The following is a 15,289-nucleotide window of genomic DNA, read 5'->3' as shown; positions in this document are numbered from 1 at the left end:
TTCGATATTTTAATCTTATTACCAAAGCCAGAGTAGGCCTTATCCCCAGGAAGTGGGGAGCGCCAATTCCCCTGTTACAAAGGCATAACTTTCATCCACATGTTATGTCTTTTGACTATTTTTGTTTCACAGGAAGGAACATCACGGTTGTGATAGCTTTGTAGAGCCTGCCTTTGGGCCCTCGCAGGTATTATGGCCATGTACCTCTTGTTCAATGCCTTCTCAGTCTGCAGGGCCCATAGTGCCTTGTAGTGGCCCTCAGGCGGGCTCTACAAAGCTTTACTCGTGCCCCTGCGATAAGCCTTTCATATGACTGCGACCATGACTATATGAATGGAAAATCATCCTTTATTTTTACAGAAATGTGGTCCTTCCTTTATGTCTGCAAGATCCATGCAGTTTCAGTGAAGGTGTAAACAACCCCCCCTCCCTCCCCACCACCTCCCCAACGATTGGCAATAACCCAACAGTCTTCTCTGTGTTGGGCCTGTCCAAGTGGTCCAACAATGTGGTCGGTATTCCCTTCCCGGGGACACGTTAATTTGGCAATCAGCAATCACCCAATCAATTGGCATAATATCTTCTATCTATAATTGGGCCAAAATGTCACTTTCAGCCCAGTTATGAACATTCAGATTGCAACCTTAGAAGTAACCGAAACAACAGGCTGGGCGATTGCTACCAAACGATTCACCCTGCACATTCCCAGCTTGGCATCTGATGCTTCTGAATCATTGACACTATAGCCCATGCTTTGGATCCAGACACCCTCTGCATTACTTTAGCACAGGACTGTCCAACTTCAGGTCTTGAAGGCCGGAAACCCCACAGGCTTTCAGGACATCCAGTCATTAATATTCATGAGAAAAATGGGCATACACTTTGAATAATTGTATGCAAATATATCTCATGAATATTAATGATGGGTGTCCTGAAAATCCGACAGGGGTGGAGTTGGACAACCCTGCTTAAGCAAGACTGAAAAAATACCTCAATGTCGCTAGTGGCGGTTCCCAATACATTTCTAATATCCTTAGCAAGCGGGTGCACAGCCTCTCCCTCTAATCTTTCCGGACATCCTTTCTTTGATCCGTTTTGTGTTTAGGAGTGATGCTGTAGTTGGCACTTAGTCACCTGGTTATAGTTGGTAGTGCTTTATAAATTTAGCTTATTTATTCATTGATGGGATATCTTTTATGACAACTCCTGGCAATCAGCAGAAAATAATATATTATGACTCCGTTGGCAACTCCAGCGGTGGCAACGCTTGTGAATAAGCCTTCTCTTGGGATCGGCCACTTCCTGCACATGTGGAACATTTTGGGAAGCTGTAACGCTGTTCCGCATCTTACTCACCGGAGTTCCCATCATAGTGTACGTCTTTCCCGAGCCCGTCTGCCCATATGCAAAGAGGCAGACGTTGTACCCCTTGAACGCCCCAGACAGCACCGATGTTCCGAGATCTTGAAACACCTGGAGAGACACAATCGGAACACACACTTTGTGAGCAAGCTGCACACACACAGGACACATGCAATTTCATGAGCGAGTCTTAGACATTTGAAGCAACTCAATTCTGCTTAGCCAGCATAAATAACTATTCCTTAATCCCTGGGGCACAGCCATATGCTGAGGCGATATGCCCCGAAGTGGGGGGCCCACACTGTAGGAAACGGCCCGCCGCCCAAGTCAAGGGCCCGAGCACAGCCCATTCACGCAGAGAGAAAATACTATACCAACATGGACGCCATGAAATATGACGGCAGGGATGCGTATGGAGCCCCTTTTCCATTTTCATAACGGCCACACTGGGACAGGAGATGAGATGCTACAATCAGCTAAGTGGGATAGGGAGACAAGACGGGGAAAAAAGCAGGGTCGGTGGGGGAAAGGTGGCAGACGGGGGAACTGGCCATCAGGCAGCTTGGAACACGGGCTGGCACTATTAGTGTCAGCCCGCGTTCCAAGCTCCTTGATTGGCTTGTGTCCCCGCCCTTGGTGCTAAAGTGTAAAATGATTGGAGGGCATGGAAAATGAATGTTATGATTCTCTTGGAATTATTTCAAGTGTACAAAGTCCATAATGCCTCGTGGGTTCACCACAATGTGTCAATGAATATTATGGATCCAACCTAGTGTGACAATTGGGACATAGTTTGCATTCCAGCATTGCATCTTTTTGGTTCCATGTAATAAAGTCCCCGCAAAAATGTGTCCTGACAAAAAAGTTCCTGTTTTTTACAGAGACATTATTACATTGAACATGCAGGGGACGCCCTTGAAACGCCCACTTTTTTTATTTTTACAAGGGGAGCAGGGGACATCTCCACAACCCTCCATATAATGTCACCAATGACTTTTCCCGGCCATATTATGTATGGGGACATCATTACCTGATACCATCTTTTTGTGGTCAATAACAACACATATTGTTCAAGCAGCAAAATACAATTCAGTTTGTGTTTAACCGAACCTAACTGGTCATTATTAAACCATATACATAAGCAATAGCTTTGCGAATGTTCCGTGCTGCATAAGACTGCCCCCAAAACATCATCTGGCCCCCTTTAAAGGAACACCGGAATGTATTTTAGTGTTTTTAACTAGGCCAATACCAGTAAATAGCAATAATGTCTGGCACCCTTCCTGCTCCTGAAATTATACCTGGTGTGTACCTGGCCTGTTTCAACAAGCATTGGCAAAGCCAAAGGCCTATCTTCTATAGTTTGCTTGGGAGTGTGCAACAGAGTGCGTAGGTGTATATGTGGGGAGGGATGAAGAGGGGAGGGTGGACAGATGGATGGATGCATGAATGTAGAGGCAGGTGGATTTATGGGAAGACCTTACTCTTTGGTCCAATCAAATACCTAATATGCTTTGCTACCCAGCAGAGATCTTTTAAGGTTCTTTGGAATTCTAAGGCTCACATGGCCAAAGAGAGACCAAATAGGCCTTGTGCAGGGGAAGCGCTACTTCCTCATTCACATCCCTTAATGAGAAACAGACTAGAGCAGGGAAACTCACCAGAGGGACCACTAACAAAACAGCGTTGCAAAATGAAATTAACATCTACAATTGATTGTGGGCAAAACCCAGCCTGATATTACGGAAGAAACACGACACAATGGGCCTCATTCTAAGGTTGCCGATACAGTAACAACGGTCCAGGTAAGTTTGCTGGTACCGTTGTTACCGTACCGGCAAACTACAAGGTATGCTCGCGGGTGCCTTTATGCTCGCCAGGCATGACCTGGCGGGCGGACCGGCACCCACGAGCTGACCGTGTCGGATGCATCCAATGGGCAATTATGCCATAATGCCCCGGTAATTGCCTATTCCCGGGAGCCGGAAAAAAAAATTATACTGGCGGCAGCCTATTAGACAAAAAAGCCTATTAGACAATTAGAAATCAATTGGCACTACTAGATACATAGAAACAAACAGACAACTAAAAACAAATAAAGGGTGCTAGAAAACCTGAGGCCAATAACAATGACTAGACAACGAGAAATTAATAGAGGCTACTAGACAATTTGAGAGCAATAGACACTGCTACTAAACAGCGAGAAACCAACAGATACTATGAAACAACTAGATACAACAGACAGTACCATTCACCAGGAGACCAACAGACACAAAGGTGCACAAATACATAGCAGCAGACTGACACACACTATCAGACAATTAAGGCCAATGGGAACTACCGGACACCCAAAGAACAAGAAGCACTACCATTTATCAAGAGCCCCAAAATACAGTAGACATGCAGAGATTCAATGAGCAACAGCCCCCTGCCCCTCCCCCCCACCACACACCTATAGAGTGATATCAGGCAGTCAAAGAGCAGCTAATAGTAATAGGCACCCAGGAGTCACTGGAATCTATCAGAAAACTAGAGGCTAACAGATGCTTCCAAACACCAAATGCAGAACCCTACAGGCCGTCCCAACCCTCGAGTGGACCTTGACCTTGAGGGTTTCAGCCTAATATTCATCCCAGCTTCCCCGACCTTCATCACTGGGATGAATTGGATCCTTTGTGATGCAGAGCCCTGTCCCTCGGCTTTGAGGGTTTCAGCCTAATATTCATCCCAGCTTCCCCGACCTTCATCACTGGGATGAATTGGATCCTTTGTGATGCAGAGCCCTGTCTCTCGGCCTTGAAGGCTTCAGCCTAATATTCATCCCAACTTCCCCGACCTTCATCACTGGGATGAAGTGGATCCTTTGTGGTGCAGAGCCCTGTCCCTCGGCCTTGAGGGTTTCAGCCTAATATTCATCCCAGCTTCCCCGACCTTCATCACTGGGATGAATTGGATCCTTTGTGATGCAGAGCCCTGTCCCTCGGCTTTGAGGGTTTCAGCCTAATATTCATCCCAGCTTCCCCGACCTTCATCACTGGGATGAATTGGATCCTTTGTGATGCAGAGCCCTGTCCCTCGGCTTTGAGGGTTTCAGCCTAATATTCATCCCAGCTTCCCCGACCTTCATCACTGGGATGAATTGGATCCTTTGTGATGCAGAGCCCTGTCTCTCGGCCTTGAAGGCTTCAGCCTAATATTCATCCCAGCTTCCCCGACCTTCATCACTGGGATGAATTGGATCCTTTGTGATGCAGAGCCCTGTCCCTCGGGGGGGGGGCTCCTTAGGGAGCCTATTAAGAGGGTGGCCCCATAGTTGGTGGGGGTCATCGTCTTGTTCCACTCCACGGTGGACGTTCGGACAAGCTGCGTCCACTCCTGTAGGAAGCAGCTTTGGATGCCGATGAACGCTCCACCCACTGCCACACCTCCAACCTGCCCTGCTCAGCCAAGGTTTCGGAGAATGTTCTCTATGTCAAGCTAGAAGGTTACATGGAAGGGGTTGGCTTGGTTGATTGCACGTCTAAGGCTTTTAGAGTTGGTCATGGGATGGCTCTACCCTGGTCCCGGTGGCAGATGATTTTTCCACATTGAACTCAGCAGCAGCCTTTGATGCTGTTGGTCTTGGGTGCTGTGGCACCTGACAAGTATAAGGAGGGCCATCTTGCAAATGATCACTGGGTTCTGCAGAACAGGAAACCACAGATAGGCATGGGCTCCCATTTGTGGAATCCTCCACTTTTTGGGGGTTTGGTCTGTGCGGACATCCCTTGTATTCACTGTATACATTCGGTTGCTGTGTGAGATCATAAAAGGGCAAGCTTGGCAGTTCCATCAAAGTCTACCTCACATTGGAAGGTAACCCAGAAACAGCGTTAGCCTTCCTGACAAATTGCCTGGCCAAAGCGACCTCCTGAACAGAGACAAAGGGGCTCATTACGGGTCCGGCGGTAACCGTACAGGTGCTACCGGCGGATTGCCGCCAGACCGTAAACATTTACCAGCGCTTGACTTGCCGGTAACACCGGGGATTGCAAAGCTGGAATTCCGGAAAGTCAGGCGCCGGTAAATTGTAATTCCCCATTCCCATAGAGTCCCGTAGGGAATGGGGAATACGGAAGCAATGGCACCGTTAATAACGTTGCCGGTGCTTCCGTGCCAGTCTGCTTACCGTGGCCGCTGTGTCCGGCAGGGTCTGACCTGTCAGGCACAGCGGTTCCGGCATGCAGACCTGTAATATGGCGGTCCAGAAAAAAACAGTGCCGGTAAGCTTACGGGCACCATTGTTTCCGGACCGGCAGGCTCAGAATGAGTCCCAAAGTGTCTGAAGCTCAAGTCGGATAAACTGGAACTGATGACCATAGACTCTGAAAGCCATATACGTTTGAGACAGGAGAAGAGCGAGGGGCCATTAATTGATGAGATATGTCAACTTATTTGCACGCAAATGGCCAAATTCGGTGTCCACTTTGACCCCAGTCTTAACATGGCTGCTCCTTGAGGTGCAATGGTTTGTACTGGGAATTTCTACTTGGCGATGCTTAGGGGTTTTGCCTGCTTCTATAAGGCACGGATCTTGAATCACTAATTCCCACATTTGTGCTAACAAGTCTGGTCTACAGATGTCCTGACTGAGCAAGGCTTCTCGTGATGAAATGGCTCCAATGAGTGCAGAAAGCTGTAGTCTGCTTCACACTCTGAGCATATAATCCCCACCTTGCACGATCAGCGGTGGTTACCTGTGGTTTAATCAGCAATTTAGGAAGGCAATAGTGGCTTACAAAGCACGAAGAGTGCTGAGCACTTGCTTATAGTGTCTTGTGGGGTACACCAGAGGGTCAGCCTCTGCACCACAGCATCTAGAGAGGCTGTGCGCCATATCAGCTCCGGGTTCTGGAATCTACGCTAGATGTCACTCGACATGGCTATGGTGCTTTGCCACTCCCGCCGCCTCAACTTGAGATTCTCTCCAAGTTCCTCACATCTCCTGTCCTGCTGCAAGACTCACTTCTTCGCACTGGTTTTTTCCAACATAAATTGTTCTCCTAGTGGTGTAAGTTGCCTTTATTCTCAGTCCAGTTGCTCGTTCCCACATCAAGGGCCTCCCTTGAAACTTCTTTCAGGCTAAGAAGCTGTTCCAGACTCAGCCGCAAATGGCTTCTGGGCCAAAAGATCTCCTCGTGCCGCCAAGATGCACATCTGCCGCCGCACGGCTTCGGGTACAGAGGTTTGGGGAACAGACTCACGAGCACATGTTGGATACGAACCCACTGATTAGCTTGTACATCTCTCAGGCTGGCTGACGTTACTGCCTCATCAAATCCAAGAGGCACAAATGGGCATTCACACTGTCTGCAAAATGTAAATGCTGGGCAACTAATGCTTCTACACCACGGGGGTCACCTGGGAGAAGCAACTCCTATGTCACTGCTTGCAAACAGTTTTAAAAATCAGACATTTAAATAACAAATCTATTGACTTTTCAAGAGTCCGTGTGCCATGCCTATCCACAGGGATGAGCGTGCCCACAAAATACTTATGATAGCCTGAGCACATCTCGAGCCCCTCACCCTCCCAGATTCTACATATATATTTACAATAAAGTAATCCCCACCTATCACCCGCTTAGCCATCTTCTCATGCTCTCACCAGATTTTATTTCTATATATTTCTTTTCTTTTATTTCACATAATCTTTCAGTCAATGCATCCTAAGCAGACTGAGGTCCTGCTGTCCTTGGGCTGGAGTCAATGTATCCTAAGCAGACTAAGGTCCTGCTGTCCCAGGGCTGGAGTCAATGTATCCTAAGCAGACTAAGGTCCTACTGTCCCAGGGCTGGAGTCAATGTATCCTAAGCAGACTAAGGTCCGACTGTCCCAGGGCAGGAGGTCAATGCATCCTAAGCAGACTAAGGTCCTGCTGTCCCAGGGCTGGAGTCAATGTATCCTAAGCAGACTAAGGTCCTACTGCCCCAGGGCAGAACCCAATGCATCCTAAGCAGACTAAGGTCCTACTGTCCCTGGGCAGGAGGTCAATGCATCCTAAGCAGACTAAGGTCCTACTGTCCCAGGGCTGGAGTCAATGTATCCTAAGCAGACTAAGGTCCTACTGTCCCAGGGCTGGAGTCAATGTATCCTAAGCAGACTAAGGTCCGACTGTCCCAGGGCAGGAGGTCAATGCATCCTAAGCAGACTAAGGTCCTGCTGTCCCAGGGCTGGAGTCAATGTATCCTAAGCAGACTAAGGTCCTACTGCCCCAGGGCAGAACACAATGCATCCTAAGCAGACTAAGGTCCTACTGTCCCTGGGCAGGAGGTCAATGCATCATAAGCAGACTAAGGTCCTACTGTCCCAGGGCTCGAGTCAATGTATCCTTAGCAGACTAAGGTCCTACTGTCCCTGGGCAGGAGGTCAATGCATCCTAAGCAGACTAAGGTCCTGCTGTCCCAGGGCTGGAGTCAATGTATCCTAAGCATCCTAAGGTCCTACTGTCCCTGGGCAGGAGGTCAATGCATCATAAGCAGACTAAGGCCCTGCTGTCCCTGGGCAGAACCCAATGCATCCTAAGCAGCCTAAGGCCCTGCTGTCCCTGGGCAGAACCCAATGCATCCTAAGCAGCCTAAGGCCCTGCTGTTCGTGGGCAGAACCCAATGCATCCTAAGCAGCCTAAGGTCCTGCAGTCCCAGGGCAGCAGGTCAATGCATCCTAAGCAGACTAAGGTCCTACTGTCCCAGGGCAGGAGGTCAATGCATCCTAAGCAGACTAAGGTCCTACTGTCCCAGGGCAGGAGGTCAATGCATCCTAAGCAGACTAAGGTCCTACTGTCCCAGGGCAGAAGGTCAATGCATCCTAAGCAGACTAAGGTCCTACTGTCCCAGGGCTGGAGTCAATGTATCCCAAGCAGACTAAGGTCCTGCTGTCCCAGGGCTGGAGTCAATGTATCCAAAGCAGACTAAGGTAAGGTCCTACTGTCCCAGGGCAGGAGGTCAAGGCATCCTAAGCAGACTAAGGTCCTACTGTCCCTGGGCAGGAGATCAATGCATCATAAGCAGACTAAGGCCCTGCTGTCCCTGGGCAGAACCCAATGCATCCTAAGCAGCCTAAGGTCCTGCAGTCCCAGGGCAGGAGGTCAATGCATCCTAAGCAGACTAAGGTCCTACTGTCCCTGGGCAGGAGGTCAATGCATCATAAGCAGACTAAGGCCCTGCTGTCCCTGGGCAGAACCCAATGCATCCTAAGCAGGCTAAGGTCCTGCACTCCCAGGGCAGGAGGTCAATGCATCCTAAGCAGCCTAAGGTCCTGCAGTCGCAGGGCAGGAGGTCAATGTATCCTAAGCAGACTAAGGTCCTACTGTCCCAGGGCAGGAGGTCAATGCATCCTAAGCAGACTAAGGTCCTGCTGTCCCTGGGCAGGAGGTCAATGCATTGTAAGCAGACTAAGGTCCTGCTGTCCCAGGGCAGAAGGTCAATGCATCATAAACAGACTAAGGTCCTGCAGTCGCAGGGCAGGAGGTCAATGTATCCTAAGCAGACTAAGGTCCTACTGTCCCAGGGCAGGAGGTCAATGCATCCTAAGCAGACTAAGGTCCTGCTGTCCCTGGGCAGGAGGTCAATGCATCGTAAGCAGACTAAGGTCCTGCTGTCCCAGGGCAGAAGGTCAATGCATCATAAACAGACTAAGGTCCTGCTGTCCCAGGGCTGGAGTCAATGTATCCTAAGCAGCCTAAGGTCCTGCAGTCCCAGAGCTGGAAGGCAATGTATCCTAAGCAGACTAAGGTCCTGCAATCCCAGGGCTGGAAGGCAATGTATCCTAAGCAGACTAAGGACCTGATGTTCTGGGCAGGAGGTCAATGCATTGTAAGCAGACTAAGGTCCTGCTGTCCCAGGGCAGAAGGTCAATGCATCATAAACAGACTAAGGTCCTGCAGTCGCAGGGCAGGAGGTCAATGTATCCTAAGCAGACTAAGGTCCTACTGTCCCAGGGCAGGAGGTCAATGCATCCTAAGCAGACTAAGGTCCTGCTGTCCCTGGGCAGGAGGTCAATGCATCGTAAGCAGACTAAGGTCCTGCTGTCCCAGGGCAGAAGGTCAATGCATCATAAACAGACTAAGGTCCTGCTGTCCCAGGGCTGGAGTCAATGTATCCTAAGCAGCCTAAGGTCCTGCAGTCCCAGAGCTGGAAGGCAATGTATCCTAAGCAGACTAAGGTCCTGCAATCCCAGGGCTGGAAGGCAATGTATCCTAAGCAGACTAAGGACCTGATGTTCTGGGCAGGACTCAATGCATCCTAAAAACGAATAAGGTCTTGTTGTCCCCCGGTCGGATTCAATGCACCTAAGCAGACTAAGATCCTGCTGCCTGGGGGCGGATTTAATGCCTCCTATGCAGTCTAAGATCCTGTTTTCCCTATAATACCTTTACTTCAGTACATCATACTATCTATCATAACGCAGCGCAGCGGTTAGCGATTATTTCCATTTGACACTCTCAATAAGGGAGTTTCATGACACCTCATCACGACTATCTTAAAATTATTTCATGGATATCCGTGCCCATCTCATTTTTGCTTTTAAAACTCGAACCAACATGAGCCTTTACAACATATGAGCTCATCACTCTATCATTGAACTTTCTCGTGTATTTTGGCAGTTACAACTATCCCTTAGTAATTGTATTCAGAAAGGTACACACTTTGTGCAATATTCGACTTGGAATGGTTTAAACATGTTTAAACCTTTGCTGCGGCATTGTCTACCTATCATTCATACACGCTTCATACATCTGCAGTACTTCCATCATGGACGACCTTGTATTTTCATGTCATTAGTCCGCTTTCTATTGCGACTTTCTATGCATTATATAGCCGCCTTCAAAATGGCGCAGATGGTTTCCATAGCAGCTGGCATAGACTCCGGCAGTAAACGCTGACCTTCTACATCGCGCTCACTCGAGCTTAAGGTACGCGCTTTCGCAAATACTTATTAGCCCATTAGGGACCCTCTACAAACTACAAGGTTTTTTATAATATTGCTTGTATCTTCCATAGAATTTGCATGGTGCAATAGTGCAGCTACGCGCTTGATGAACAGCTACAGTTAAAAAACCAGGAGTAACTGAATCCACGCACATCTCGGTGCATTTTCTAATGTAACTACTGGTGTGTAGATACCTCTGTCCTTATGTTGCACTTATCGGCCTTGCTGTTCTTGACGTGGATTTTTTTTATACTTACTCTGTGACTGCCATTTATGTCTAGTACTCTATAGATTAAGTAGTAATTGCAGCGGAACTCGGTAACCTACTATATGAGCATGTGGAAATCGATCTATACATTTAGGAACACTTCCTGAATGGGCTTATTGAGGAACATCGTTAAATTGTTAGACATTTTCCGGGCAGGTCCCGATACTCGCATTCCATTAACATCTTGATACATATTATAGAGGAACTTGATCGATCTCTTCTACCTACATTGATTTGCATACCATTATTTTTCCAGGTTTTAGTTCGCTTTTGGACTATTCTTTTGACCATTCAAGAGGCTGCTGGGACAAACACCGGCCGCACTTTTATCATCAAGACACATCGTTGTATATCCTCTGACACGGTGACCTTCTCACGCACTATATATGGTCATTATACTTCCTTTTCTCCTTGAGTCTCCCTCGCATAGGAGAAGCCTTAATCAGTTTTAACTATTAACTTTTCGTTAACCTAATACAGCGCCATCCTTTGGGACCATTTGGAATAACATCAGTGAACCTACTTGTGTTTCAGTCACTTTAGGTGATTCCCTATTCTATAAGTTGATCCTAACAGAAATTGTTGGGCCGATACAGTTGAACGCCACCATTATATCTAAATTGAACACCAGATTGTTGTTTTTGAATCACTTAATGCTAGAAAAAATATGTTCGACTGTTAAAATTCTAAAAGATCAATAGCCCTTACTATCCAGGTGTTTGGGTTAATGCATTTGGATTTGTGAATACCTTGTATAAAAATCTGTACATAACTCTGTACACTATTGTCTTTTTTTCTAAAGAGTTCGTACTGGCCATTTGAAGAAGAGGAAAGTTTCCTCGAAACGCGTCTCCGAATCAAACGGACTTCACTTTTTCTATTATCTTATGTACACTAGGATGTTGGACTGTTTACCTATTAGTAAACTAAAAGAATATTTTTCTTCACTGAAATATAGACTCTTATTTCTAAAAATGTCTGTGTACAAGACTTTGATTTTTCTTTATATTGAAATTGTATAAGACAATATCATATATTTTTGGACGAATTTCAGTATTGGACCTTTGTCCAAACAATTGAAAGTGTGCAGGGGACGGGAGGATTCCTAGGTAGAATCTTCTCTCTTTCAATTGCCGGGCAGGTTACAACACATCCTAAAAAGACTAAGATCCTGCTACCCTTGGGTTGGACTGAATGCAGCCTACAGAGACTTAAGCTCCTGCTATGCATGTGCAAGACTCAATGCATCCTAAGCAGACTAAGGTTCTGCTGTTCCTGGGCAGGACTCAATTAATCCTAAACAGACTATGGTTCTGCTCTTCCTAGGATGGAGGTAAATGCATATTAGGCAGCCTAAGGTCCTGCTGTCCTGGGCAGAACTCAATGCATCCTAAGCAGAATAAAGTGCTGTTGTCCCCGGGAAGGCTTGAATGCATCCTAAGCAGACTAAGGTCCACCTGTCCCTGGGCTGTAGGTCAATGTATACTAAGCAGACTAGGGTCCTGCTGTCCCTTGACTGAAGGTCAGTGCATCCTAAGCAGACCAAGGTCCTGTTGCCCCAGGTGGGATTCAATGCACCCTAAGCAGATAAAGGTCCTGCTGCCCAGAACAGGACATAATGCATCCTAAGAAGACTAGGGTTGTGGTGTACCTGGGCAGGACTCAATGCATCCTAAGCAGAATAAGGTCCTGCTGTTCCCTAGGCTGGAGGTCAATGGATCCTAGGCAGGCTAAGGGCCTGATGCTCCTATGTGGGATTTAATGCACCCTAAGCAGATAAAGGTCCTGCTGCCCAGAACAGGACATACTGCATCCTAAGAAGACTAGGGTTGTGGTGTACCTGGGCAGGACTTAATGAATCATAAGCAGACTAAGGTCCTGCTCTCCTGGCTGTGACTCAATGCACCCTAAGCAGAATACAGTCCTGTTGCCTCTGGGCAGGATTCAATGCACCCTAAGGAGAAAAGGTTCCTGTTGCCCGGGCAGGACATATTGCATCCTAAGAAGACTAAGGTTGTGCTGTACCTGGGCAGGATTCGTAGCAGACTAAGGCCCTGCTGTCGCTAGGCTGGAGGTCAATTCATCCTAAACAGAATAAAACCATGTTGCCCCTGGGCACGATTCAATGCATCCTAAGCAGGATAAGGCCCTGTTGCCCCTGGGCTGGAGGTCAATGCATCCTAAGCAGAATAAGGCCCTGTTGCCCCTGGGCGCGATTCAATGCATCCTAAGCAGGATAAGGCCCTGTTGCCCCTGGGCTGGAGGTCAATGCATCCTAAGCAGACTATGGTCCTGCTCTCCCTGGGCGGAACTTAATGCACCTTAACTCTGACACAGTCTGCGTACTTTTAGACACTACGACGGTGAGCTGTTCAAGTATAAAAAAACGATTCATAAAATAATGTGGCCTCGAGCTTTAAAAAAAAGATTATTTATATAAATCATACAGTAATCTCTTATCAGGTCAACGGTCCGGTTATGTCGCTGAGGTGCCAGGGCTGGCATGTCATCACTTGGCTTGTGAGATGCACCCTACATGGACTCAGTAGTTACCATTGTTGCAAAGATGACTGCCAATAACAAGATCACACACAGTACCGTAAAGGGAACTGTAATGATGTTTTGTGTAAGTCCTCCAATTAGCCACACAACATCCAGGTGCCTTTTCAAAGTCACCGAGCAGATTCTTAGCTAGGAGATCTCCTTCCAATGCACCTCCATGTTCTTGGAATGAGATTTCCTGGCCCTCGCTGACGTACACTGAGAAACAACAGGGGGGATTTGCAAGACAACATGACTTAGCAAGTCAAGAGTGATCACTACAATGCGGCCATATACCAGCCCGATGAGTTCCTGCACTATGCCAGAACCGTTTCAGTGTGGGGATCCTGCACCCGGCAGGAACCTCTCTGCCCTCATCAGACCGGGGTGGATGTGTGGAGTCTCCTAGCGCATTTACACCATTCAGAAGGACATTGTAGGTGAGTTAGTAATTACAACAGAATAATTGGGGAGACCCATAATGGTGTCCAGTGACTGGTCATGAGATCCAGATTATGTGAGCAACAGTCCCCTTCCAGGACAACAAAGGACAAAAAAAGGAGCTATTAAGATAGTGTGATGGAAGGCTGTGATTGGAGAATGTGACTTCTGCACTAGACTTAACCCGGAAGCATAGGGAGTAGGTGGGTATGGGTGGCTAGGGGGCATAGTGAGTAGGTGGGCATGGGTGGCTAGAAAGCAAAGAGTAGGTGGGCACGGGTGGCTAGAGAGCATAGAGAGTAGGTGGGTATGGGTGGCTAGGGGGCATAGGGAGTAGGTGGGCATGGTTGACTAGGGAGCATAGGGAGTAGGTGGGTATGGGTGGCTAGAGAGCATAGAGAGTAGGTGGGCATGGGTAGCTAGAGAGCATAGAGTAGGGGGCATAGGGAGTAGATGGGTATGGGTGGCTAGGGGGCATGGGGAGTAGGTGGGCATGGGTGACTAGGGAGCATAGGGAGTAGGTGGGTATGGGTGGCTAGAGTGCATAGGGAGTAGGTGGGCATGGGTGGCTAGGGAGCATAGGGAGTAGGTGGGTATGGGTGCCTAGAGAGCATAGAGAGTAGGTGGGCATGGGTAGCTAGAGAGCATAGAGAGTAGGGGGCATAGGGAGTAGGTGGGTATGGGTGGCTAGGGGGCATGGGAAGTAGGTGGGCATGGGTGGCTAGAGAGCATAGAGAGTAGGTGGGTATGGGTGGCTAGCGGGCACAGCGAGTAGGTGGGCATGGGTGGCTAGGGGCATAAGGAATAGGTGGGCATGGGTGGCTAGAGAGCATAGAGTATGTGGGCCTGGGTGGCTAGGGAGCATAGGAAGTAGGTTGGTATCTGTGGCTAGAGAGCCTAGAGAGTAGGTGGGTATGGGTGGCTAGAGAGCATAGAGAGTAGGTGGGCATGGGTGGCTAGGGAGCATAGGGAGTTGGTGGGCATGGGTGGCTAGAGAGCATAGAGAGTAGGTGGGCATAGGTGGCTAGAGAGCAAAGAGAGTAGGTGGGCATGGGTTACTAGGGAGCATAGGGAGTGGGTGGGTATGGGTGGCTAGAGAGCATAGGGAGCAAGTGGGCATGGGTGGCCAGGGAGCATAGGGAGTAGGTGGGTATGGGTGGCTAGGGGGCATATGGAGTAGGTGGGCCTGGGTGGCTAGAGAGCATAGAGAGTAGGTGGGTATGGGTGGCTAGAGAGCATAGAGAGTAGGTGGGCATGGGTGGCTAGGGGCATAGGAAGTAGGTGGGTATGGGTGGCTAGAGAGCATAGAGTGTAGGTGGGCATGGGTGGCTAGAGAGCAGAGAATAGGTGGGTATGGATGGCTAGGGGCATAGGGAGTAGGTGGGTATGGGTGGCTAGAGAGCATAGTGAGTAGGTGGGCATGGGTGGCTAGGGAGCATAGGGAGTAGGTGGGTATGGGTGGCTAGAGAGCATAGTGAGTAGGTGGGCATGGGTGGCTAGGGAGTATAGGGAGTAGGTGGGTATGGGTGGCTAGAGAGCATAGTGAGTAGGTGGGCATGGGTGGCTAGGGAGCATAGGGAGCAGGTGGGCCTGGGTGGCTAGAGAGCAAAGAGAGTAGATGGGCATGAGTGGCTAGAGAGCATAGAGAGTAGGTGGGCATGGGTGGCTAGGGAGCATAGAGAGTAGGTGGGCATGGGTGGCTAGAGAG

At 48.6% G+C, this 15,289-nt stretch overlaps 1 protein-coding gene across 2 annotated transcripts in view; it reads right to left on the bottom strand.

The window, feature by feature from the left end:
- LOC138527467 (stAR-related lipid transfer protein 9-like) overlaps positions 1-15,289 on the bottom strand; it is a 590,857-nt gene that overhangs the window by 318,447 nt on the left and 257,121 nt on the right. For both annotated transcript variants that reach the window (XM_069638652.1, XM_069638653.1), the window contains exon 4: positions 1,357-1,473. In XM_069638652.1, the coding sequence (XP_069494753.1) occupies positions 1,357-1,473 (117 nt within the window). The remainder of the gene's footprint in view (positions 1-1,356; positions 1,474-15,289) is intronic.

This window comes from Ambystoma mexicanum, chromosome 14 (genome assembly GCF_040938575.1).
Source record: "Ambystoma mexicanum isolate Mex_15411 chromosome 14, UKY_AmexF1_1, whole genome shotgun sequence".
NCBI classification, from domain to species: Eukaryota; Metazoa; Chordata; class Amphibia; order Caudata; family Ambystomatidae; genus Ambystoma; species Ambystoma mexicanum.
The sequence above is the reverse complement of the archived record's forward strand: the minus strand, read 5'-3'. Positions and strand labels throughout refer to the sequence as shown.